Below are 24,859 nucleotides of genomic sequence, written 5' to 3'. Positions count from 1 at the left end.
AATTTGGAAAGAACCTCTTACAAAGAGGCTCAAGTCTGTTGCTTTTTCTCCCCGCAGGCACAATAGTTTCCAGGGATATCTTTGGGAGTTTCAGACATGCAGAGGAAACAGCCTGTCACAGGCAGAATCTCTGCTGTGGATTTGGGACAATTATGCTTTCCAAATCTCAGGCAATAAGGCACCAAAAGAGAACAAATCCAGGGAGTGGAGAGGAAAAAACACTTTTGCTATAAATTATTTCACCAAGGAGAATTGAGGTCCTGTTCTTGTACAAAGACTGTCCATTGTAAGCACAGTAACCCACTAAGTTCAGCTGGAATAGAGCAGAGGCCAAACAATATCTTATGAATGGATATAATTCAGGATGGATTTAACTCTCATAAACAGAACCACTGGGAATGTAAAGTGAGGGATAACAACGCTGCACCTATTTGGTCAGGCTTGTCTATGTAATAGAGTTTTTAAAATCATACAGGTGCCCATAATAACACTAACCTCTTTACAAGGGCCTCTTATTTCTGCTCAGCAGAAATGTTCCACTGACATTAGAACGCACAGATCCAAACAGGCGTTGCAGAAAAAGAACAATATTCAGCGTATGTGCTGTAGGTGACACTGAACCCGCCTCCCCATCCAACTTGAAACATGTCATGGAGTATTTAGACAGCCTTATTTTAGGGACCTAAAATTAGTTCCTCTGAATCACACTTTAGAAGAACCTATTTTTGTCCCATACTACACAGGAAACTTTAAGTTCCTCATTCAGATGCTGTAATTACCCTTGCCCTCATCCCCCAAATAGACAAATTCTCTGTAAAACAGAGGTTTATGTGACAGGGATGTTTCTGAGTTGCCTCTTTGGCACCAACTTTGGATGACTGACCAGTTTAGAAACACGGGGCTGAGGGAAAGTCCGAGGATCCTCATCAAAAAGCAGCTATTCCTCTTAATTCCTGTAGTGGTGCCTTGTGAGATATGGGGGTCATAGACTAGGACAGATATGACACAGGTAATATGAAGCTCCTGTTGGATTGGCTATTCTTTTCCAAACTGGAAAATCATAGAGTGGTTTAGGTTGGAAAGGAGCTTAAAGCCCACCCAGTTCCACCTCCTGCCATGGGTAGAGAGAGACACTCTCCACCATCCCAGGTTGCTCCAAGTCCTGTCCAGCCTGGCCTTGGACACTTCCAGGGATGGTGCAGCCACAGCTTCCCTATTCACAGAGAAGAATTTCTTGTGTATATCTCATCTAAACCTATTCTCTTTCAGTTTGAAACCATCCCCTCTTGTCTTGTCACTCCAGGTCCTTGTGAAATGTCCCTCTCCATTTTTCTTGTAGGCTCCCTTCAGGTACCGGAAGGGCCTCAGGTACTGAAAAATGGATGGAAATCTGTCACTCAAAAATTATCCAGCTTGGGTGGAAAAGGACAGATGGGTCACTAAGGAAAACATCTGTGCTAAGTAGTCCCTGGGGAGCTGAGGCAGCAGGGAGCAAGGCTGAGTGACAAGATTCCCAAATCCTGGTGCCAGTGCTGGTGCTGGCTGCCCTCGGGCATCGCCCAATGAGGGAACACGCGGACACCCCCCAGCGTGACCCATGCCACTGTCAGCACTCAAAGTTTCTCATGAATGGGAAGATTGTGTTTTTCTCACAACTACTCCACTCGGATTCATCAGCTCTCAGGAGGCAATGCCAAAACCAACAGGTGGCTGCCATATTTGGGTTGCTGGCAATTCATATTCCTCCTACTTAATGGGAGAGGAAGAAGCTGTTGATGTGAAGTGGCACAGACGGGTCCTGTGTTATGAAAGCCCCGTCCTTCATCATCTGACTCGGGAACCAAATGTGCTCTCACACACTGCTGCAGCCAAAACATATTGCAAACTTGAACAACACATTTATTTTTGACTCACTTGGCAAAATGTATCTCTTTTTTTTTTTTTCCCTCTCTCTTTTTAAAGAGCAGAATGGCGGCATAGCAGGGAGGGGAAAGGATTAGGTTTTTTTAATAATTACTGAATGTAATTAGTAAATGAATCGACATGCAGAAAATACATTCAAAAAGCAAGTACTACAGGTATGCTTACTACTGTAATTATGAATGGAGCAGGAATCTCCTCTCCCCTTGTTTCAGACTCTGAAAACAGGAATGGAGGAGATCAGAAGAGTTAGTAGGATGGCTGTCAGAGGTGCTGATGGCGTAACTTGGCATATTTTTCCCCAAAAGGTGAGTTTTTAAACCTGGTGGAAGGCATTCATGTGTCTGAGGCCATAGCTGAGAAGGCAGCTTGTTGGCTCAGACAGAACAGGCTCCCTGAGGTCAGAGGTGTTCATTCACATGCCAAATACTCCAAAATGCCTGAAAAATCAAGGCTTAGTTTTAACTTGGGCTAGAAAGGGCAGGAGTAATTTTTTATAACATGGCTACAAAGCAAGAGCATGCAGCTGGGAAGCTCCTGATGTATCTGCCAACTTCAATTTCAGAAAATTGGGCTAGAATTTTGATTTTTTTCCCTCTCCAAGTCCAAACAAACAGCATGCTTCAAATTTGACACACTTTTCCACATTGGAAATGTCTGAACAAATCACCATTGTGATCATCAAGAATTGCCTCTAAGTGACAGAAATTAAGTAATTTTAGACTTTTCAATCTCAATGCACACATATTTTATCCTTTTCACTAACTATAGATATTGTTTTTTTTAATGACAGCCTTTGGGCCAATTTATCCTTGACTGAATTGGTGATAATACCATTCATTTCATATTGTTTATTTCTGTTTTCACCAGAAAAATGCTAAACCAAGATGTACTTTATCCCTATGGCAAGCTGACCACGATCAAGTTTTCATTTTTAATTCAAGCCAGAAAGGGCAGAGATCCATCCATGAGTTGTTTGGCCTCGTGCAGTTTATGAGGCAACACGAGTGTGAAGTCCCTGTGAAAGATGGCAACAAATTGAGTGAAGTCCAGCTATTTTGTAATCATGTAAAAGTTGATAGATGTGATCCACGTGATCATGGGACACAAAATCTTCTAGGAATGGAAGGCTATTTCAGAAGGATGGGACACTAAACAAAATCCTGGTGCTTCCTTTATTAAAAATACAGGTCTAGGAGGATGAAGAAAGTAGATGATGCACTCCTCAGGAAGATGCCATGATGCCTTTGCCTGTCATACTTAGGTTTCCTGGGGCGTTTCTCCTCTCCCCATCGTGTTCCATAATTTAGTTAGCCGTCTTTTTTTTTTTTTTTTTTTTTTTTTTTTTTTTTAATTTTAAACAGAGCTAGTTTGAGCATAAAGATCAGAAAACAGGATTTGCCCTTGTCAGTAGCTCTAAATCTAATCAGTTTGCAGCTGTTGTATGGCCACGATGTAACTCTTGAGGGGAAATTCAATTATATTAGGACAGCTGGAGATAACAGCTATCAGTGCTGTTATCACATATCCCTCAGCAGTTTATCCCACACCCACGGCCCGCGGGCGAGCTCTGCGCTCCTGACTAGCTTTATTATTTCAAATAAGCCTCTTAGGCAGCCGCGCAATCTGCTGTCAAACTCGGGGGCTAATTACAGCACCACCGAATCAATTATGTTGGCAAAGACCTCGGAGATGATCACCGAGTCCAGCCTGTGGCCCGACAGACGCCGGCACTGAGTGTCCGTCTGTCCCTGCACCTCTCCAGGGACGGGCACTGCCCCGTTACCTCCAGCACCCATTCCCACCTCACCCCGAGTGTTTTTGAGCGAGAACCCATGCCGGATTCCCTCCCGATGAGAGCAGCCGCCGGGTGAATGTTTTCACTCCGAATTACGCGTCCGGGCGGCGGCAGCTTTAGCAGAAGGGCTTTTCACCCAGCCCCAGAGCGGCACAGCGCGAGCCCTGAGCTCGGGCGGGCGCCGGGGCCTCTCCGCCCCTCCCCGGGCGGCGCCCAAAGCACCGCCCGGCCCCGGCCCCGCGCCCCCGGCCCGGCCCCGTGCCCGCGGAGCGCCCGGAGCCGCCCCGGGCCCGCCTTCCGCCGGAAGTGAGCGGCGCAGAGCCGAGCGGGGCGGGCGGGGCGCGGCGGCCGCGGTCACCGGCCCTCCCGGGCAGCGCCGACATGGCCCGGCCGCCGCAGAAGGAGATCGTCTACAACAAGCTGCTGCCCTATGGCGAGCGCCTGGAGGCAGAGGCCGCCCGCTTCCTGGAGCACATCAAGGGCAACCTGGCCCGCGCCGTGCAGCTGCAGGAGCTCTGGCCCGGCGGGCTCTTCTGGACCAGGAAGCTCTCGACGTGAGTGCCGGGGCGGGACGGGGAGCGGGGCCTCGGGCTGCGAGCGGTGCGTCGGTCCCGTCCCTTGCCTTGCCTTGCCGAGCCGTGCCCTGCCCGCCGGGAGCGCCTCCCGCATAACGGAACCGCTGGCACCCGGCCGGGCCCCGCTCCCGGCCGCTGTCCCGTCCCTGCCCCACGCAAGGCCAGCGCTTCCACATCGGAAACGGGGACAAAGGTGGCTCCGGCCGCAAGAGCTCGCCTGCCGCCTCTGAAACTTCCGAATTCTACGACTTAAGCGCTTGTGCGATTAACTCGTGCTTTTGTTTTTAATACGTGTATATTTTTTAATGCCTGTTTGGCCACCTGTTTCACCTCTCCCCTTCTTAAGCAAGTTGTGGTTGATACAATCTCCGTGTAACTTCTGCTATAGGAACACGAAGTCTTTCTCAAGACAGGCCATTTGTTGGGTCAGTGCTGGCAGAATTAAACTCTGGCTTAATGCTGTGTAAACACCGCTGGTGCCCTTGATATCTTGGCTGAACTCTGGCGTGGGGTAGTTTGTGCTGATGTTGGCCGTGCTGTGTGTGTGCTGGCAAGGTGGTTTTTGTACAGATGAACCCGCGGTGGTTTCATAGATAGCACGGAGTGCGACATCGGTTACTTCTCGTGAATTTTATGAAGTACACTTAACCCTATTTTATTCAGGACACTCTGACACTGGATATGGCGTCATGTGACAGTGAGTCCTGTAGCTGCAATCAGTAAATTCTGTGGATGTTTATCGTGTTTGTTGCTGAATGCTGTGTGTGCCTTCACAAACAGTGTTTCCTGTGTGCCAGAAACAACAAAGTACATTTGAACCGTCTTGAAACACTCACTTACTTACAACTTCTCTCCTTACATAAGTAATATCAGTTGAGAATTTAATATAAATTCATCAGTCAAAGCCTGTTAGATTCGACTGTATTGGAATGTAAGTGTCTTTCTGTTTCCCAAGAGGCAATCTTAGATAGAATTACAGTGGTGGTTGCAAAATGACTCACATGTTTGTGTTGTGTGACAGTTTGAACCTGCTTGGAGCCAGTTCAACACTGCTTCCCTTCCCACCCCCCAGCCATCTGCTAACTCATACTGGTTTCAGTGGTACCTGTTGCCCGTACCTGTGGTGGAACTTCCTTTTCCCATCGAGTTGAAATAAACTTAGGAGTCCCTACTGTGAGAAAAATGAGCTTTAGGCTCAGTAGGCACAGAAATTCATTCTAAGTGTGTGCCTTAGAATCTCCCTGTTACTCACTCTGTAAATGGCAATTGCTGTTACCACTTCAGGCTCCAGGGCAGTGAATTTGGCCTGTTGGGAACTACTGCTGTGCTGCTTTATGAATCACAGAAAGGTCAGCAGGCTCCAATTTGTGGTTTTCCACCTACACTTTGAAGTTTGAATTCATTGTGAGTGCTTGCAGCTTGTCTGATGCCTGTTAGTACCAAGATTTTCTTTGTGGCATTTTAGATACAGGGAGGCTCTGAGTGTGTTTGGTGTGGGCAGGGAAGGAAACAGTGGGCTTGGTGTAAAAAAAATAAGCTGGTGTAGTTATGTGAGAGATGTGCTGCTGCTCTGTTTGACTTGACAAAGTACTTCTAGGGATAAAAGGCTGAGAGAATCAAGGTTGTTCAGCCTGGAAAAGGGAAGGCCTGGGGCAATCTAATTGTGGCCTTCCAGTACCTGAAGGGAGCAGACAAAAAGATGGAGAGGGACTGTCTCTATTAACAAAATACAAATAGCTGGAGTGCTTGGAGCACCAGGACTAGGGGGAACGGCTACAAACAGCCAGAGTTAGATGGGATATTGGTAAGGAATTCTTCCCTGTGAGGGTGAGGAGGCCCTGGCACAGGCTGTGCAGAGAAACTGTGGCTTCCCCTGGGTCACTTGCAGTGTCCAAGGCCAGGCTGGATGGGGCTTGGAGCACCCTGGGATAGTGGAAGTTGTCCTTACCCATGGCAGGGCGTGGCACCGGATGGGCTTTAAGGTCCCTTCCCACCCAAACCATTCTATCATTCTGTGAAATATAGTAGTAGAAGTTCAGGTGTAGATAAAACACTTCCAGCCCTGTGGTGTTCATGACAACAGAATCCAATTTCTACTGTCTCTCATAGTCAGGGACTCATCTCCAAATTTACTTGCTCCCTTTTTTCCCCTCCTGAAAAAAGCCACAGTTAATAAAAAGAAAATGCTCAGAATCTTCATAATGGCGTGATGGCTGCTTAGATTTGTTGCCAATGTCTGAATTGCAAAGGCCAGAATTCTTGCAGTATTCTGTGAAATAATTTACATCTTTATTTATTGAGGAGATACAAAGGTTAATACAGATATGTGTACATACAAATGAGCAAAGCAAACAGTGGCGTGCAAATGATACACCTGCCTAGTTGCACCTCCTCAGCTTTTTACAACTCTGTGCCACAGGAGAGAATGAAAGTGAAACTCAGATCTTTTTTTGAATTAAAAATTTGAGTACTCTTTCATGGTGACAGCTGAATTGTGTAGTTTTTGTACCCCCCACAGCTGGAACCATGACTTGCACATATTTATCTTCAGACCAGCTGTTTCAGCTGTCTGATGTCACGAACTGAGTAGGGAGGGGGGACAGAAAAGAGGCAGAATAGGAGTTTATCAGACATAATGTCTGTAAGCTGATTTGAATAATTCTTTTATGGGTCATTTTCAGTGGTGACACCTGCTGCTTTTGGGATATGTGTGCGTGGACTGTGGTGAGAGAACTTTCTCTCCTGTGAGGAGAGTAACTTATGATTTGAGGTGAGGTTTCTGAAGCAAGTAAAACTTGCCCCAAAGACTGGCAGTTAAATCTGTAATAATTGCTCCAAGATTCCTCCAGCTTTGTCTGGTAAAAGCTTGTAAAATACTAACCAGTTGTGAAAGCAGAAGAGTGAATCTTGGCTTGCCACAGCGGGTGTGGGAAAAGCAGGTTACATCAAAATAATTTGCTTAACTGGTCTTGCTCCATAATTTTTTTATGGTCTTTAGGTCAGCAGTATACATTGTCTCAACTTCTCCCTCTTTCACGGTTCATAGATTGTTCTAAAAATGAAAAAACCACTAAACATAGTCAGTAAATGGAGATATATTAATATGGTACGGACATTTCATGGTTATTGTACACGGAGTTAACTCTGCAGCCAGGCAAACACACAAATGCCTTTCTGTGCTTTCTGCTCCAGCAGTCAGGGTTGTGAGAAGATGAAGAGCTCAATTGCTGTCCCTGACAATGTTATTTTATGGGCTTGTCAGGTGTAGACTTATAAAATGACATTCAACTGTCTTGCTGTAAGGTGTGGAAAAAACGCAGCTCAACTGTTTGGAAGGGGAATGACAGGACACAAAGTTACAGTGAGGATGGAAATGTCTCCGTGGGACTTGGCCAAGTGTTTCAATCACCATTGCCTAAAAGTCTTGTTTGACATCTTTCTCTCATCTTTATCAGGGAAACAGAAGCTTTCTTTGGCTGTGTGAGGGATGTGTGTGCTGTGTACATGTACATGTGATTTAAGCAGTCCTGCTGAGCGTGATTCATTGCTTTTCACATCATTTGTCAAAAACTGAGCTTTAAACCAGTCGTGATCCTGTTCTGTGTGTTAGGAAATGCAGATGGAGAGCCAGGAATTTAGGGGACTGTGCTGTTCAGCTTCTGGAGGAGAGGTAATTTTTAACTGTAGCAGAGCAGCCAACTTTCTAGGGCAGTTTAGGGTGGCCACATGATATGATAGTACACCTCCTAAAAATAGGCCTATTGTACTTTTGGAGGGAGAGATTGGATACCCAGCACTCCGAGACTGGGGAATTGGCTTTATGATTTTCTCTTTCTTTTCTTTCTTTTGTAATCTCCAGAGACCCTGTACTCTGTACAGAAAGGCTGGAGTTGGAAACAGAATTTTCACGTCCTAATCATGTTTTTCATGTTGTGTGGGTGTGTTTTATTTGTTGGATTTTGGGGTTTTTTTTCCCATGCAGCTGAACAATGAAGGGCCATAATTTTGTCCTTTTTGCAGGATAAGAACTCGTAAAACCTCAAAGGAATCAAAAAGGCAGTGGATTTAAGATTTCAGATGCCATCTCAATGTAGTATTATCTGCTTTCAGAAGTCTTATTTTACAATAATTTAGTTCTGCAATTATTTTTTTCCCCAGTAACCCAATTATCCTGAAGAGATACCATTTTTATGATGAAAATTATCTGGCAGATTAGCCCCTGGACACCCTTCAGGGTTCATGAAGTTCTGCCTATATTCTTTTATTTAGTAATGGTAATATTTCATCCCTTCTGAAGGGATATTCTGAAAATATTGCAGTTCCCCTCTTACAGATTTTTCTTATTTAATCTTGAGGAAAAGGCTGAACACCCCTTTCTGGAAGGATTTATTTTCTGACACTGCCTTAATGCTCAGCTGGATTAATACAAATAATTGACCCCTTTCAGCTCTGCCTCCCTCCTACATAAAGAAGCTGTAAAATATGGGAGCAATTTGGCATCAAGTCCTGCTGCTTGGGCATAGTGACATCTTTGTATTCAGCATGTTTCTGTGTACTTTACTCCTTTCTTAATTAAACAGCATTTTGTGTGGCAGAGCTGTTGTTAGCAAATGTCACGAAGGAGAACCAGCCAAACATTTTCTTTTCAGTTATATATAGCAATACTGGCAGATAAATTAGATCTCTGTGTTTCTTTGTAGTTAAAACTTATTTTCCAGGCTTCTGCAGTTTCTTCCTTTTTTTTTTTTTTTAATCATACATGTTTCACCCATTTTTCTTTCCCTGAGTATTCTTTTTCGTGTCTTTTTTAGGCATGTGAAAAGTGTAGGTGTTCAGCTCTTGGTGGTGTAATTCTGTAGGTAGGTAGTGTCTCTGGTCAATCCAGATTATTTAGGTTGTTGTGGTGGAAAAGTGAGTTATCCTGTATTTTGTTTGTTTCCTTCTGTGCTTAAAGTTAGTACAACATGTTGAAATGAACATTAGTGAAAACACTGCCCATCAAACATAAACATCCCCCCCTTGAATTTGACAGGAAAAGGGAAGTGGAAAGCAGCTTTCTTAAGCATCTTTAAGAATAGCCAGAGCAGTAATAAAAAGGGAAGTTGCCTCCCAGTGAACAGTAATTTACAGTTGTGCCACACCTAAAATGCTCTGATAGCACCTTATATAGGTTTTTCTGGTGCAGAGTATCTTTCAAGACTTGAAATATGTTCCTTTTTTTTAACCTCAGCTTAAATGAGCAAACACTTCTTCTGGAGCGAGTCTGATGGATCTCCCCTTGCTGAAGACAGTGGGACACACCACTAGCAAAAGCTCAGTGTCTAAATCCATTGCTTATCCTTGCAGGAAGCTATTGGATTTGGGCTTGTCTTGATACTCTTTGGGTTGTTTTTTTAGCTTCTGGATTGTGTCCTGTCTGTGAGGTTACAGTATTTGTAGAGTCTTAGAGGGCTGTAAACTTTATTTGAGGTTACAGTATTTGTAGAGTCTTAGAGGGCTGTAAACTTTATTTGGTCATTCTTTTTCTTCCTGTAATTGCAGTTGTAAATCTTCCTTTGGTGTGTATCTTCAGGTTCTTACTTGTTGGGCCTGAGAACCAGGTTTTAGTTTTGTTTCACTAAACAGCAGATCAGAGGGATTCTGGCTCAGGTCTGGGATAAATGGGATGTTTGAATATGTTGCTGACTCCCCTTGTGTTTGGTTTGCAGATACATCCGACTGTATGGCAGAAAATTCAGCAAGGAGGATCACGTGCTGTTTATCAAACTACTGTACGAGTTGGTGACAATTCCGAAGCTGGAGATCAGCATGATGCAAGGATTTGCACGCCTGCTGATCAACCTGTTAAAGTGAGTAGAGATTTCTGCTGACTGTGGAAACTTCTCTCTCACAGCAGTTGATCTCTTGCTCAATGTTGTACCTTTCATGTGGCAGAGTTCTTACAGGTTACTTCACTTATCTGCCCTACACAGTGCTGCTGGTTAAAGGGTTCTCTTGTGCAAACACCTTTCAAAGCTTTAGGAGTGGGACTGAAAGTGGAAGAATGCCAGTTTTCCCCATGTCAGGAAAGCCAAACAGCTCAAAGAGCCAAGAATTAAGGCTGACTCTCATCTAGGGAGAAGATGAAAACTGGCTCACGACTCGATAATGTTTATTTCACTTAGTCAGGAAAAATCTTGACACTGTCACTTGTGCTGAAGGTTGCCAGTGGCCAGCCTGCTCCTGCCTGGCCTTCCTGCAGTTTGTGCCAAATTGGGAGCAGGGATGGGGGTATTCCCATGTGCAGCATGTCCATGTCAGTGTTGAATCCTGAACTGCTTGGTGTTTTGTTTCCTATTAGGAAAAAGGAACTGCTTTCCAGGGATGATTTAGAGTTACCATGGCGACCGCTCTATGAAATGTTGGAAAGGATATTATACTCCAAAACAGAACATCTGGGATTAAATTGGTTTCCCAAGTAAGTTCCCATTTTAAAACATTTGATAGGCCATTAGTACCTGCTTTAAAGTACTTTGTAATGTGCTTTTAATATCTGGAATTTGATACATGGGAAATATTCAGTTTCTATTTTCACAAGGCACCTTTCAATAGTTGCACGCGGGGCTGCACTGAATCATGTATCTCCTTCTGCCTGTGGCTTGTGTTTGTCATGCTGTTTGAGTGTGATTAATTTTTAAATACACTGCCACAGAGGTCTCAACTTATTTTAGGGTGATAACCCACAGTTCAATAAATTTAGTGTGAAAAATTTATTGGTATTGTTGTGGTTTAACCCCAGCTGGCAACTAAGCCTCGCATGCTGCCCTTCCTGGTGGGACTGGGGGGAGACCTGGAAGGGTAAAAGTGAGAAAACTTGTGGGTCGAGCTAAAGATGGGGAATAATGTGAAGGAAATTAACTTACCCCAGCCAAAACCAGCAGAGGTACAAAGTGAAATGTGTGCTGTTCTCTTCTATAACACTGTAAAGTTGTGAAGAAAAAGATACAAACAGTACTGTCCTGTAGTATTTGTTCTGTAATCATTCCCAGGATCTGGAATCCAGGTATAAGTCAGCCTGCTCTCCAAGAAAAGTGAAATATTTTCTGTAGGAAATACAGGCATTTACTCAAAGGGATGCCATGATAGGGAGAAGTAATTTCTTTTCTCCAGTTAAGAATTTTAGACATGTTCTGCTGATTTTAAAAATGAAAACTTGTTTTCTTTGCTTTCTCTGCACTGTCAATCCCTCTCCATCTGTCAGATTTTCAGACTTAAAATTTTCATAATTATCCCAGTCAGAGAAGGTCCTGCTCTATAAATTACAAATTATAAAACATAGCACATGGATAATGCATTATCTTTGGTTGAATTGAAACTTTATGTCCAGAAATGCAGGGGAAAGTGCTTCATTTGCTTTTAAAAAATCATTTTCTGAACGAAACTGCCACTGATTCCTGAGGGGAAGATCCTATTGCTGATAAGGAACATGAACAGGAAATATATGGAGCATTTCAGACTGAATTTCTCATGTGGCTATGTAGCTGAAAAAATCAGTTTGCTAAACAGAATTATTTTGGTAATTGTAGGTAAAATGTGAAAGAGCAGAGTCTGCCTTGGTTTATTTTATTTTTTAATGTTTGTACCTGCACGCCTTGCTCTGGGGAGATGGTGTTGAGTAACTGCTCACTGTGTAGGAGGGAGGGAACTTTTCCAGGAGGATAAAGGAGTTTAAGCAGGAAGGAAGATTTCTATTGTGATGATCTGACTGAAGCATTCAATTTTATTAACTTTATTCCGTGTCAGACGCTCTGTGCAGTGCGATTCCTTCCCATACAGTGCTCATCCTTTCCCAAGGGGTACCTTTTTGGTGGAAGTCAAGGTTTTATAGGCTGATTTGTAGCTGTTTAATTTATCTCCTGTTTTAATTGAATTTTATTTTTGTTTACATTCAGTTCATATCGACCAGGCTGGTCTTCACCTAAAACATTTGTGCTTAATGTATTACATAGGTGGTAAGAATGATTCTTTTTTTTTTTTTTTTTTTTCTGTTGAGCTCTGGCCAATGTCCCTTCTGCATGTTCTGTTGGACTGTAACACTGTCACTCAGGTGGAAGTCTCTGCATAAATAATTGTATTTGGAAGGCCAATGTTAACCTGACACCACTGGTTATGAGAATGTCGCACTGGATGTCAGCCTTGCTAATTGGGGACCCAGGCAGTGTGTGTGGAGTGGCTCTCCAGGGCTCTGTTCTAACTAATTCAACCAGCAAATGTATTTCAGGGGTTTCAATGAGAGCTCAGTTTTCCATTGGAGCAATTGTTGTGTGTGGTTACGGGTAAAATCACCATTGGTGCAAGAGCACGTTATGGAGTGAAGGTTCCTTCCTCTTAAATCCAATGAAATCATGGAAAGTGCTTTAGCAGTGAGGTAATGGCTTCTGGAAAATCCACCCAGCAACAACCTTGGGGCTGTGAAGAGCTGCTGTGTCAAGAGTTCACTGGGAATTTTAGTAGAGAAACAGTATCAGGAGTTTTGGTGTATGATAAATGCAGAAAACTGCTGGAAGTGGCAGCGGGATTGCAGCGGGGTTTGCTTTGTTTGGGTTTTTTTTAGAAACAAGGGCTTAGTTGTACTAATCCAGTGAGAGATGGTTCACTCTAGTTAGGAGATCACTAAAATAATTTGTGAAACTGTAGCTGGTTGCTCTTTCCATTGTCTTAATTTAAGCTCTGTGGTGGAGTGCCCACTTCAGGACTAGACTTTACTTTCAGACCTTCTCCTGAAAAACTGAAATTTGTCTTACTGCTTTTTGATAATGTAATTGTCACCTCGCTCAGTTTACATGTTAATCATTTTAACTGAAACATATTTCTCTGTGTAAATGCAGGGGGAAAAAAAAAACAATTTGCAAATTGGTATCACCATACCCTTTCCAGAAGAAGAAAATAATCCTGTAGTGCCAAAAAAGAGAACAGTGATAGGTGTTCAAAGTGATGCTGGGTGTTTTTTAATCTACCTCCCCAGCTGCGTTGTGCTGTCCTTTGCTAATATTCCCTAATGGGACTGTTCCAGGATGTCTCCTGTAGCTGGGCTGTACTTGAACACTCTCTTGAATGGAACTCCCTTGGGTACAAAATTGTCCTGCTGTTGCTTTTTGTTTTCTGGCTTCCTAAATTTGCTGTTGCTTTTTGTTTTCTGGCTTCCTAAATTTCTGGCTTCCTAAATTTCCTAAACCAAAAGAGAGGAGAGAATATCCTAGTCTTTCTCCTTTGTTCCCTCACATTGACAAATGCTGAGATCTGAGTTAAAACTCGTTAATTTTAAAAATTTGTTGATCTCTGGCCTCGGTGTTTGTTAAAATTCCCGTCCTTCAGGTTTTCCTTAGTGAGAGCTGACTTGAGTGGAATGATAGTCTGGGGAGAGTTGTTTGTTTATGTCACCCAAACATTTATCATGTGAATTTTTAATGCTCTTAAGGAATGTGCTGGTTCATGCTTTATTTATCTGCTCTTGGAACAACTGTTATCTTTTTTCTAACTCCTTCAAGGACAATATTCACTTGAACCCAGGATCTTCCTGAGCTTCCTGCAGAGTTTGGGTTTATTTTTGTTTAATGGCTGGTTGGTCTTTCTTCTCCACATTTTAGAGTCAGTTAGCTTGAAGTCTTCTTTCTGTGAGAGGTCCTGGGTTGCCTTTGTCATAAAATAAAATTTTATTTTGCATAAAATATACATAATTTTGCATCTTCTAGGGCACTGTTTGACTGCAGCAGTGCTCTGAGGGCTGGGTGGGCTTTTGCTGGCTTATATTGAGTGTTGAGGGGAATTGGTGATTTATTCATTTTATAGTTCTCCTGGGTATGGGATCAGTTTACTTCATGTAGGACTGGAGAGACAATAGTACATGTTGAGTATTTGTGTGTCTCAAAATTATTTGATCTTGGTGAAATTCTAAAGATGGTATATTTGCATCATCTCTTTCTGAGCAGAAAAGCATCTTTAATGTTCATTTGGGATGATGAATGAAAGAGTGCAATATTTCCATCTCTAGAGAAAGCATATCTAAAAAATGTAAGAATTTGTTCTGCCAGAACTTTTTTTTTTTTCATTCAGGGAATGTTTTTGGGTAAAAGTGCAAGTTAGTCTTGAAGTGGTTGTGTAATAAATGGAAGGTTTGAAGAAAAGAACGTGACAATTTACTACCTTTGTGCTTGCGTTGGTTGATCTGCTCCCCCTCCCTTTTATTCTTTGAGTTTATTCTGAGATTTTTTCTTTTTAAAGGTTTGATGGCATCCTGTGACAATAGGTGACAATAGGAGTTGAAATGATTTCTCAAATAAATGTTCTTGCTGTGGATAAAAGCTGTTTTAAAATCAGCTGTTACTTGGCAGGGACTCCAGTGAAATAACCCTTGATTTGCAGATAATTCCTTTCTTCTTACAACCAGTGGACAAAGCCCAAAACCACATTGAGAAGGACAAATATGGTGTTTGGAGACTAAGAACAACAAGTTGCCTTTATTTATCTTACAAATATTCATGAATTCCACAAACCCATTTTTCTATGTTTTCATCTCCCCCAGAAGTCACTTTGCTGGTTGTTCGTGGACAAAATGCAGGATGTCACTTCCATGAAGTGATAGTAATTCTTCACTTAAATGCAGGAAATACCAGAGTGGTATATAAAAAACAGGACCAGGAGTTGAGCAGAGCAATTTTAATTGTTATAGTTAGGTCTGTGGAGAAGGCAGGTAGCTAATGCATGTTCAAAGAAGACATCTAATTGCATCAACATTATCTTGAGCTCTGGAGGGAAAGGTCAGCAAATGGTTGTTTCTTTTATGCTGTCTCTGAAATTTAGTAATATATTATTCCTAACATTTCCTTTTGTAATTTCAGTTCTGTAGAAAGTGTTCTGAAAACACTCGTGAAGAGCTGCAGACCGTAAGTGTTTGTTTCTTCATTTTTATAATTGTTATCTTTAATATTAATTTAGGAAGGAGGAGAAAAGTGTTGAAAAGACCCCCAGTCTACCAGTCATTGCTTGGCTGCTGTGTAAAAATTTAGGATGGAGGGTAGAGTCTTTTCGAGGGTTTATTTTTCCTTTTTAACAGCCTTGGTTGCAATAATTCTGTTGTATAAAAAAATCTATCTAATATGCATTTTAAATACTGCATTGCATGCATACTTAGTGTGTTTAAAAAGAAATTAAATCACCAGCGTTCCTGTAATGTTTCTATAAATGATCCTTGTGCCTGAAGTGATATTTTTTTTAATGCTGCATCAAAAGTGACTAATAGTTGTTTGATTTGGACCAGCCTTCACAGCGAAATGGTTTTGCATTATACAGATTCCTCTCTGGTTCAACAAGACAAGAATATTTTTAATTGGTGGTCTTAAAATGATGCACCACCGTGTCCTTGATTTACCTGTGTTTAGTGAAGGTTTTTGGAGGTGAGGGCTGCCTGCCTATGGCCCCTGGGCACATGGTTTTGCTCTAAAGCAAACATTGATGACAAATTAATAGCTGGTTTTCAGTATGCTTAGAAAGAGCCAAAGCTTAAAGCCAAGTCTGTGTGTATTCAATGGTTTCCTTGTTCTCAGGTATTTCCCAGAAGATGCCACTGCAGAAATGCTGGATGAGTGGAGGCCTTTGATGTGTCCCTTTGATGTGACCATGCAGAAGGCCATCACCTACTTTGAGCTCTTCCTGCCCACCACCCTTCCCCCTGAACTTCACCACAAGGGTTTCAAGTAGGTGTCACTGTAGAGTGCTCTGCTCCAAATGCAAGGAATCATCTTTTACAGGATGATTTGAGGTCACTAGTGGCTTTCAGCAGCATTTTTGGCAGGAGTTCAAGACAGAAACACTGTCAACCTGCTTCTTTGGTAAAAGTAACCTGCAGGAATCTTAGTCCCTCTTCCCTACTGAATAAAGCACACGGCAAATCAAATGGAATTGAATTAAGTGGAGTTTTTAAAGGTGAATTTAAGTCAGAGACTGGTGTGGAGGTGAATTCAGAGAAGGGGCTAATGACACTTGTGATCAAAAGGGACAAATCTCACAGTGCAAGGCAGAGGGAGGTGAAGTGTCATTTGGGTTTTTTTGGATCTGTTGGGATGGTAGAGCTGAGGTAAATAAGGAAACTGCTGGAGAGACAATTGTGTGAAAGAGGGATCAAAAAAGAGTCAGAGGAGAAATAAAGAAAAAAAGCAAGGACTAAAAGTCAGATTTGGGAATACGCTGTGAGCTGCAAATTGATAAAAGCGTGTCCATGTTGATCCCTGTTCTTGCAGAATGAATTGAGGGACAGGTGAATTCCTGCAACCACCTGGCAAAGTGAGGGATAAATATGCAGTGAGGGAGCTGCTTTCTCAGTGTTAAAATTATTTTGCTTCTGTTTTCTTTCAGGCTTTGGTTTGATGAATTTATAGGCCTTTGGGTGTCGGTTCAAAATCTTCCCCAGTGGGAAGGGGTAAGTATTTGCTTTTCATCTACACTGGAAGAAATCCTCATTTAAATATTCCTACAATGTGCTTGCAAGGAATTGAAGCCAAACAGTGATTTAATGGATTTTTTCCTTTCTGCTTTAACTAGTACAAGAAAGCAGAGACAATAATTTCATTATTGTTAGCCAGCAATTACTGTCTAAATAAATGAGACTGCAGTTGTGATTGGTGAGCATTGTCTAATGGCCAGCTTAGGCAGCTTTTCATTCCAGCCTCGGGAATGCTGGCATTTTCCAGACTGCCTGCTAATACTTGGAATTATGCAAAGTGCAGTTGTGAGTTCTAGAAATTACACTTCTGTTCTGTCTTTTAATACGTCTTGGGTGGTCCCTAATTTTGAGTGGTGATGTTTTGCCTTCACTGCAACGAGCTGCTGTCATCTTTGAGATGCAATAAAGAACCTGCACTCCCCTTGGCCAAAAATTCCCTTGGGCTGTATCTTTCAAGGCCGATAGTCTGCCATGTACCTGTGTGCCTCATGTGAGGACATCCAGAGCTGGGGAAAGAAAAACTCTGTCTGGAGGCAGCCCCAGCCGCAACTCAGGTGCTGTTGGTGTCAGCTGAGCTGTGCCTTGGCTTTGCTGCAGTGAAACTTGGCCTGTCCCCAGTTTCTTTCCCTGCTCAGTATGAACATAAGCTCATTGGCCATCTGTCTCCTTTTACTAATCTCCTGCCTGGATACACAGAGAGAACTTCCCGTGTCTGAGGAGAAAGCTGATTTTCAAACCACCATGGTCACACATTCCGTGGGTCTTCCTGCCTTCCGTCACAAATCCAGGGAGGCAGCCTTGGGCCCAGCACTTGGCAGTTGTCCAGGTTCAAACACTTGGGATGCCAAAGCTGGTTTTGAGATTCTGTGTTCACTTTTGCACGTTTCTGATGGCTTTCTCCCCCCAAAAAAAACCATAATTCTGTCTGTTCCTTCTGACAGAACTGTGGCAGCCTGCACTTAAACATCATGATTTAGTTTGTTTCTGTCAAACTGTGTATCAAATAATCATCAGCACCCTTTCACAAGTTATCTCTGCTATTTTTCCCTCTTCCACTGTATTCTGACAGTTTGCTTGCTTTTTTTCCCCAAAGCTTTCACTTCTTGTTTGCTTTTCTGTCGTGTCCATTTCCTAAAGTCAGGTTCATTCCGTCGGGTTGGGATGCAGATAATTAGACACATGGGTTCTGACTCTGCAATCCAGTTTAAGCCTCTGTATGCTGCAAGCTTTTCCTCAGCTTGCTTTGGCAGGAATTGGACTTGCTGTTTGAAGGGGAGCTGTGGAATCAATTCCTTGTGTGCATAGTAAGGAATTTTTTTCAATGTGTATTTCCTCATACCAAATGAAAAAGGCAGATCATTAAAGAAAATGTAACCCTTGTCTTCAGGCTGTGTCTGATGTCCTGGATTGAACTTGGGGGTTTTCCAAAGCTGTCATGTCCTTCAGCCCGAGAGGTGACCTGTTCCTCTGGGCTATCTGTCTCAGAATTAGGCAGGATTATTTAAGGCCCTTCCTTTTGGCTTTGTCATTGCTTCAAAATACTGATAGAAGCATCGAGAGCCTGGTGGGTCTTTCCTAATTTGGAGGAGCTCTGAAAAGCAGAGTTGGTGGTTGATGTGCTTTTCATCATCAGGATACAAGAGTGAGACTTCATCTCCTGTTTTTTTGGTTCAGTCCTGATAACTGTCTTTCCTGAGGACATCTTCCAGTTCCCTTTTTGACTCCTGGGGCTGTCTCCTGGTGATGGAGTGTCTAATTCTTCATGGGCAGTCACAGACTGCTCTCCCAGCTGACAGCTGATGCCTGTGACCTTTACAAGCCACTGATGGGTTTAAACCAAAGCACACAAATGTGGCAGCCAGCAGCACACACTGAGTAGGATGGATCCTGCAGGAACTAATTGTCCTAAACAGCTAAATATTGGGAAAAGCTAGATGGATGAGTTGGTGGAATTTTCTTCCATGTCTCTGTATAAATGCGATTTTAGGCCAGTGAAACACGTCTTGGTGGTTCTGATGGAGTGAAATCTCCCTTCCCAAGTGCTTTTAGTGCCACGGGTAGCTTTTACCTTGTGTATGTGAAGTAGCTGGAGGGCTTTGCATCTTTTATTCTCAATATATTCTAATGAATATTCCCTTTTTTCTGGTTATTTTCAGCATCTAGTCAATCTTTTTGCTCGCTTGGCCACTGACAACATTGGGTACATAGACTGGGATCCATATGTACCAAAGGTAACAGTGCTCTTTTCATGATATGCCTTACTTATCTTGCTTGGTGGGTTTGGTTTTTTAAAACACCGTTGGATTAGAAAATTAATTTATGCCAATGTGTGTTTTTCTTCTTGTCAGATTTTTACTAGGATTTTAAGGAGTTTAAATCTGCCAGTGGGAAGCAATCAGGTTGTTGTTCCAAGATTCTTAACAAATGCTTATGATGTAGGACATGCAGTCATGTGGATCACAGCCATGATGGTGAGTAACTACTTCATAAAATGAAACAAAAATTAATGCACTTATTTAAATACATATTTAAGATTAATACTTGTTCTGCTAAGCTCACTGCAGAAGTGTGGTTTGGGCTTTTTTCCCCAAATCATATTGTCAAGTCCATTGTTCCACTGTCAGTGTGGAATGGGGCTGGAAAGGTTTGTGTCACAGCTGCTGCCTGTGGCATTTGGGAAGGGAACAGGCACCTGTTTTAGTGTGAACCTCAGCAGATGGGATGGAGAGAATTTGCTCTTAGTGCTGAGCCGAGGGTGGGATGTGATTTGCTGCTTTGAAGTCTTGCTGTGGGGAGAACACTCCTGTGCCTCGTGCTGCTGTTACCTGCTCATTTTATCTTGGTCCGTGTGATAAAATTCTGTGGTTTGTTTGTTTCAGGGTGGACCAAGTAAGCTGGTGCAGAAGCACTTGTCTGGCTTGTTCAATAGCATTGCCTCTTTCTACCATCCCTCAAATAACGGGCGCTGGCTGGTGAGTCAAGGGGTTTGGGTGTCAAGACAAGAACTTTGGCTGGGATTTCAACCTGTCAGCCCTGTGTGCTCCAGATTGTCTGTTGATGTGTGGTGCTTGGAGCCTTGGATTATCAAGATCCATGATTGCACTGTCATTCAAACCATACTCCTATTCTCATGTCAGTGCAGAGGTCCAAAACAAGACATCTAATTCAGATATAGCCAGGAAAAATAATTTTTTTGGCATTTGAAATGAGGCTCACGCACACCATCAGTATTACCTGTGTGATGTCACTTTTTCCTTACTGACTTACTGCCTTCAAGTTAGGAAAATCTGGGATAGGCCTCGGGACAGTTTGGTCTAGTGGAAGGTGTCCCTGCCCATGGCAGGGGGTTGGAACTGGGTGAGCTTTGCGGTCCCTTCCAACCCAAACCATTCTGTGATTCTATTAAACAAAGCAAAAAGGATTTTTAATGCATTGTCTAGTTTGAAATGTAGTTTTTTGATGGTGTAACTAGCGTAATCTTCGGTTGAAGAATGCAAGAATCTCCCTGTGATAGCTGGTGGAAAATAGAGATGAAAACAGCAAGGCTGGTCACAGCAGTGCCAGGGGAGCTGGCTTGTTCTTGAGCAGGGTATTTGCTTACATGTGAATGTGCAGAGAATGCTCCCAAAGATGTCCTAATTAGGTAAATAATCTTGATTCTTGACTGTATAATTATGTGATTTTCATTACTTTTTAAATCATAAGGCACAGTGCTGGCAGCGCAGTTACTGGTATTCTGGGAAATGAAGTTCAGCGACAAATTGTGATCATATTTCAGAGCCCTTCTGAGCGTTGCCTTATTGTGGTTGTGTAATTCTAAGACCTTGCCTGACTCATTTTTTGTTGTGCCCTGGGCAGCTGAGGTTGTGCTGCTGCCAAGCCACTGAGCAGCATTTCTGCTCTGTTCCCAGAACAAACTGATGAAGCTGCTGCAGAGGCTGCCCAGTGGGGTGGTGAGGAGGCTGCACCGCGAGCGCTACAAGAAGGTGACCTGGTTAACTCCTGTCCCTGAGAGCCACAAACTCACGGACCAGGACGTGACAGACTTCGTGCAATGCATCATCCAGCCTGTTCTCCTGGCAATGTTCAGCAAAACTGGAAGCCTGGAGGCTGCCCAAGCCCTGCAGAACCTTGCACTGATGCGTCCTGAATTAGTAATTCCACCTGTACTTGAGAAGTAAGTTTTGGAGGAGCGTTGCAACATCCGTGTGCCCTTCCCAAGATGGAAATAGGAAAAGCAGTCATAGTAAATAATAAATGAATTGCTTGCTGTGAATGAATGCCTGCAGTGAGAGAAGCTGCTGATACACCCTCCTGAGCAATCACCTCAGTCAGAATGGGAGCAAGGGAGAACTCGGGTTTTTTAATTAATTTGATTTTTTTTTGTTGTTTGTTTGGTTTATTTTTTTAAACATCTGGCATAGGTGTGGGAGCTGTTGACAGCTCCTGTGCTTTAGAGTAGGCAGTCCTCAGGTGGCTTGCATTTCTGGGAGCATTTTGTATCAGATAGTGGGTGGATCAGTTGAAAAAGCAACTTTGCATCCTTTATTTATAAGCCACCTGGTGTGTTCCAGATACACGGGATGGTTGTGTAGCTATAAAGATATATTTTGTATTTCTGTTTGGTTCAGAGCATGTTACAGTTTTAAAATCACTGGCATTGATGACTTTGTAACTGCCAGACCGTGTGCCCTGGTGAAATACTTGGTTTGTGCTATTTCTAATGCCTTGATGCCTGAAATTCCCGATGAAAAATGGTGCTCTTTCCTACTCCACCGAAAGCTTTCTTCCTAGCCCCTGTCTGTGTTCCCTGTGCAGCCGTTTGTACTTTACCCAAACAGCAGAGGAATGAGTTTGACTGAAGAGCCCATCCCGTGTTCCACAGCTCCCTGACTCAGCTGTTTGTAAAAACTTGATAAATCCACTCTTCTGCAAAACACCCCAAGCAGAGCAGCAGTGCTGGGTAGGGCTGCCCTTTCTGTTTTGAGAGCAGACCCAACTTCTTCTCTGTAGTTCAAACCATCCCTGGAATGTTTGCCTTGGCTGCAGTTCCAGATGATTTGGGTGAGCTGTGCTCTGGGTGACGTCGAGCAGAGCACTGTGACTCCTGTCTGGGCTGGAGGCTGTTGGTAGCAGCAGGAAGTGTTGGTATGCAGTTTGCTTAAAAAGTGCTAAGTGTTGGGGAAAAAAAAAGGTTTAAAAATCACAGTAACTACCCAGGTTTTGATGGAGAGGGCTGAACTTTAACGTAACATGGAGTAAGAGGTCCCCTCTCTGTTTAGAGGCAGGCAAGGCACGTTTTGCTGTTTGTCACAAGAACCTTAGAGCTGGCATTGCTGCCAAGTCCAAACAGGGAAATCGTGGTAGCTTTGGATGCAATTCTTAATTCCTGTGCTGCAGCTGCTCAGATGGTCTTTAATCCTGAACCAGCGGTGGATAGCACTGATCCAGTGGAAGGAGCATTGTAACAAAACAATATTAAACCTCTCAGAAAATGATAAGAAAGCAATTTTGGAAACATTAACATTTTTTTTGTCTTTAATGCAGACAATGCCGTGTGCAGTCCACTTGTATTTTCTTTGAAGGCTTTAGAAACGTTACTGTTGCCAATCTGCCTGCCTCCCATTTTACAGAACATATCCTGCACTTGAGACCCTGACAGAGCCTCATCAGCTCACAGCCACCCTGAGCTGTGTCATTGGAGTGGCTCGCAGCCTGGTGTCCGGGGGAAAGTGGTTCCCTGAGGGTCCCACACACATGCTACCTCTGCTGATGAGAGCCTTGCCTGGGGTGGACCCAAATGACTTCAGCAAGTGCATGGTGAGTATAAAAATATTGCCTTTTTTAGAAGATAACCAGTCAACTAATATTTTGTATAGCAATATTTTATATTTCTCTGAAAGCAGGTAACTCCCGTGTCCAGAATTTATCGGCCTTCTTTTTTTCCTGCATAATTTTATTCCTAAAAATTTAATACAACAACAGGGCAAATGCAGTTTAATATTATTAACAGGGCAAAGTGGTTGTGATAAGCATTGTGCTGACTTTTTGAGCTGTTCTGAACAACAGGATTAAGTAGCTGCTCCACAGCTCCTAGCAAATATTCTTAGTCTTTTAAGATCAAAAGGAAGCCCTTTATCACTAGGTTTTCATTATATTAAGTTTTAAAAGTCCATGTTTTCAGATATTCATGTTAGTTGAGTTAAAACAATGTAAATACTGGGGTTTTGTAGCTTTCAGAATAATGGCTGTGTTCCTTAAAAAATTGAGACTGGTTTTACAGTGCTGCCTGTTAAGTTTTATATATAAAATCTGAAATAACTGTTGAAGTTTTAGGGTAGAAGAATTGAGTTCTGGCTTTATTTGGTTTTTTAAGTGTAATTTTCTTTAGATCCTAAAGAATGAATCCTATACCTTAACTGTAGATTGCAGATACAATAACACTCATTAAAGAGCTGTTTGTACCTCTCAACAGATTACATTCCAGTTCATTGCAACATTTTCTACTCTGGTGCCTTTAGTAGATTGTTCATCTGTATTGCAAGAAAGAGATGATCTTTCAGAGGTAAGAGTGCTGGGTTGGTACAAAGACAAAGCTGTAGCTTAGTTTTCAATTTAATTTGTGTATGCAAAGTGTATGCAAAGATACGAATCCTGTTTGTTTCTATCGGTGGAGCTGATACCAGTGTGCAAATAGGCTGTAGCAATGGTTCTTAGTCACAGCTTGTTGTAGAGAATGTTAAATTCAGGCAGTTTGATGTTTTTATGTCAAAACTAAATTGCTCATGTCCCTGTGTGGTGTCATTTAACCTGGAGCTTTCCCTGCCTTGAGGAGGATGTTGGACTCTGTAGTTATTTTAAATAGTGCATTAGATGGGTTTTTTCCTTCATTTTTTAGGGCTGTTTTCTTCCTAAAGAAACCCCTGCTCCTCTTTAAAGTCCCATTTCCCTTCCCTGATTGAGATTCTTTTGCTCTCCCTCCAGATATTTGTTAATCTCTTCCAGTCAGGAGATAGTAACAGCATTAGACAGTGAGTCTTATCCCCCTTGTCACCACACCTGTTTGCTGCTGGGACACTTTGTAGCTCAGAGAGCTGCAGGTTGCCCAAATTAAAAGGTGAATTTCATTGCTCCAGAGCTGCAGCATTCAAAAAATGAAGAGGAGTTTGTTCAGTGAATATTTAATGTAAATCTCTGCCAGGAGAGCAGGTCAGGCAGCACCCTGGCACTCGCTGACCTCCTGCTGCAAAGGAGGATCAGTGGTGAGGCCAAAGGTTGTATCCATGGAGGCAGACCTGATTTCACCAGAGAGGTTATTTGGATACACATCCAGGCCAGGAAATTGGGACAGGACAGTGACAGGAACCTGTAATAGCTGTTTCATGGAGCACTTGAGTCTGTGTGGTGGGAAATGCACTGGAGCATGTTCTCACTTGGACGTTGGAAGTAGTCCAAGACATGGGATATAAACTTTGTTTTCTTCACAAAAGCCAATCATGTATGTTTCCTTTATGTTGGAAAACTGTAGGTGGAGAGAGAACTGTGCTCTGCATCTGCTGAATTTGAGGATTTTGTGCTGCAGTTTATGGATAGGTGAGTGAGCTAAGGCTAGGGAAAAGCTTTGCATGAATAACTCTTTATAAAACTTTCCAGCTTCACTTACTAACCCTGCATTTACTGGGTTTATTTGTGTAGATGTTTTGGACTTATAGAGAGCAGCACATTAGAACAAACCAGAGAGGAGACTGAAACAGAGAAAATGACTCATTTGGAGAGTCTGGTGGAACTGGGTCTCTCTTCTACTTTCAGTACAATCCTTACCCAGTGTTCAAAGGATATCTTTAAGGTATGTAGAACATGAGCTTTTAATCTCTTTTAGAAAACGTAGCTTTGGGTTGACAACAACTGGTGCATTCAAATCCTTCCTTCCTTTGTGAATGTGAACTTCCACATTTAACCAAGGGAAGGGCTGAGGGGGCAGCTTGAATTCGTGTCAGTTTGGTTCATGATTTTATCCACATCCCTACAGAGCTCTCCTGCAGACTGATGATAAACACAAAAAGAAATCATTCCAACAGTTTGTTTTAT

At 42.8% G+C, this 24,859-nt stretch overlaps 1 protein-coding gene across 1 annotated transcript in view; it reads left to right on the top strand.

Moving 5' to 3' along the window:
* Nucleotides 1-4,003: 4,003 nt before the first annotated feature.
* The window catches only part of PSME4 (proteasome activator subunit 4), a 44,124-nt gene continuing 23,268 nt past the window's right edge, over nucleotides 4,004-24,859 (top strand). The window contains exons 1-14 of the mRNA XM_038131849.1: nucleotides 4,004-4,272; nucleotides 10,002-10,142; nucleotides 10,634-10,750; nucleotides 15,171-15,215; nucleotides 15,876-16,025; nucleotides 16,684-16,747; nucleotides 18,928-19,002; nucleotides 19,120-19,242; nucleotides 19,651-19,743; nucleotides 20,683-20,948; nucleotides 22,405-22,591; nucleotides 23,247-23,336; nucleotides 24,300-24,364; nucleotides 24,467-24,617. Coding sequence (XP_037987777.1) covers nucleotides 4,100-4,272; nucleotides 10,002-10,142; nucleotides 10,634-10,750; nucleotides 15,171-15,215; nucleotides 15,876-16,025; nucleotides 16,684-16,747; nucleotides 18,928-19,002; nucleotides 19,120-19,242; nucleotides 19,651-19,743; nucleotides 20,683-20,948; nucleotides 22,405-22,591; nucleotides 23,247-23,336; nucleotides 24,300-24,364; nucleotides 24,467-24,617 — 1,740 coding nt within the window. The 5' untranslated portion in view covers nucleotides 4,004-4,099. The remainder of the gene's footprint in view (nucleotides 4,273-10,001; nucleotides 10,143-10,633; nucleotides 10,751-15,170; nucleotides 15,216-15,875; nucleotides 16,026-16,683; nucleotides 16,748-18,927; nucleotides 19,003-19,119; nucleotides 19,243-19,650; nucleotides 19,744-20,682; nucleotides 20,949-22,404; nucleotides 22,592-23,246; nucleotides 23,337-24,299; nucleotides 24,365-24,466; nucleotides 24,618-24,859) is intronic.

The sequence above is a fragment of the Motacilla alba genome, chromosome 3, assembly GCF_015832195.1.
Source record: "Motacilla alba alba isolate MOTALB_02 chromosome 3, Motacilla_alba_V1.0_pri, whole genome shotgun sequence".
In the NCBI taxonomy this organism is placed as follows: domain Eukaryota; kingdom Metazoa; phylum Chordata; class Aves; order Passeriformes; family Motacillidae; genus Motacilla; species Motacilla alba.
Note: the sequence above shows the minus strand (reverse complement) of the source record. Positions and strands in the feature narration are given on the sequence as shown.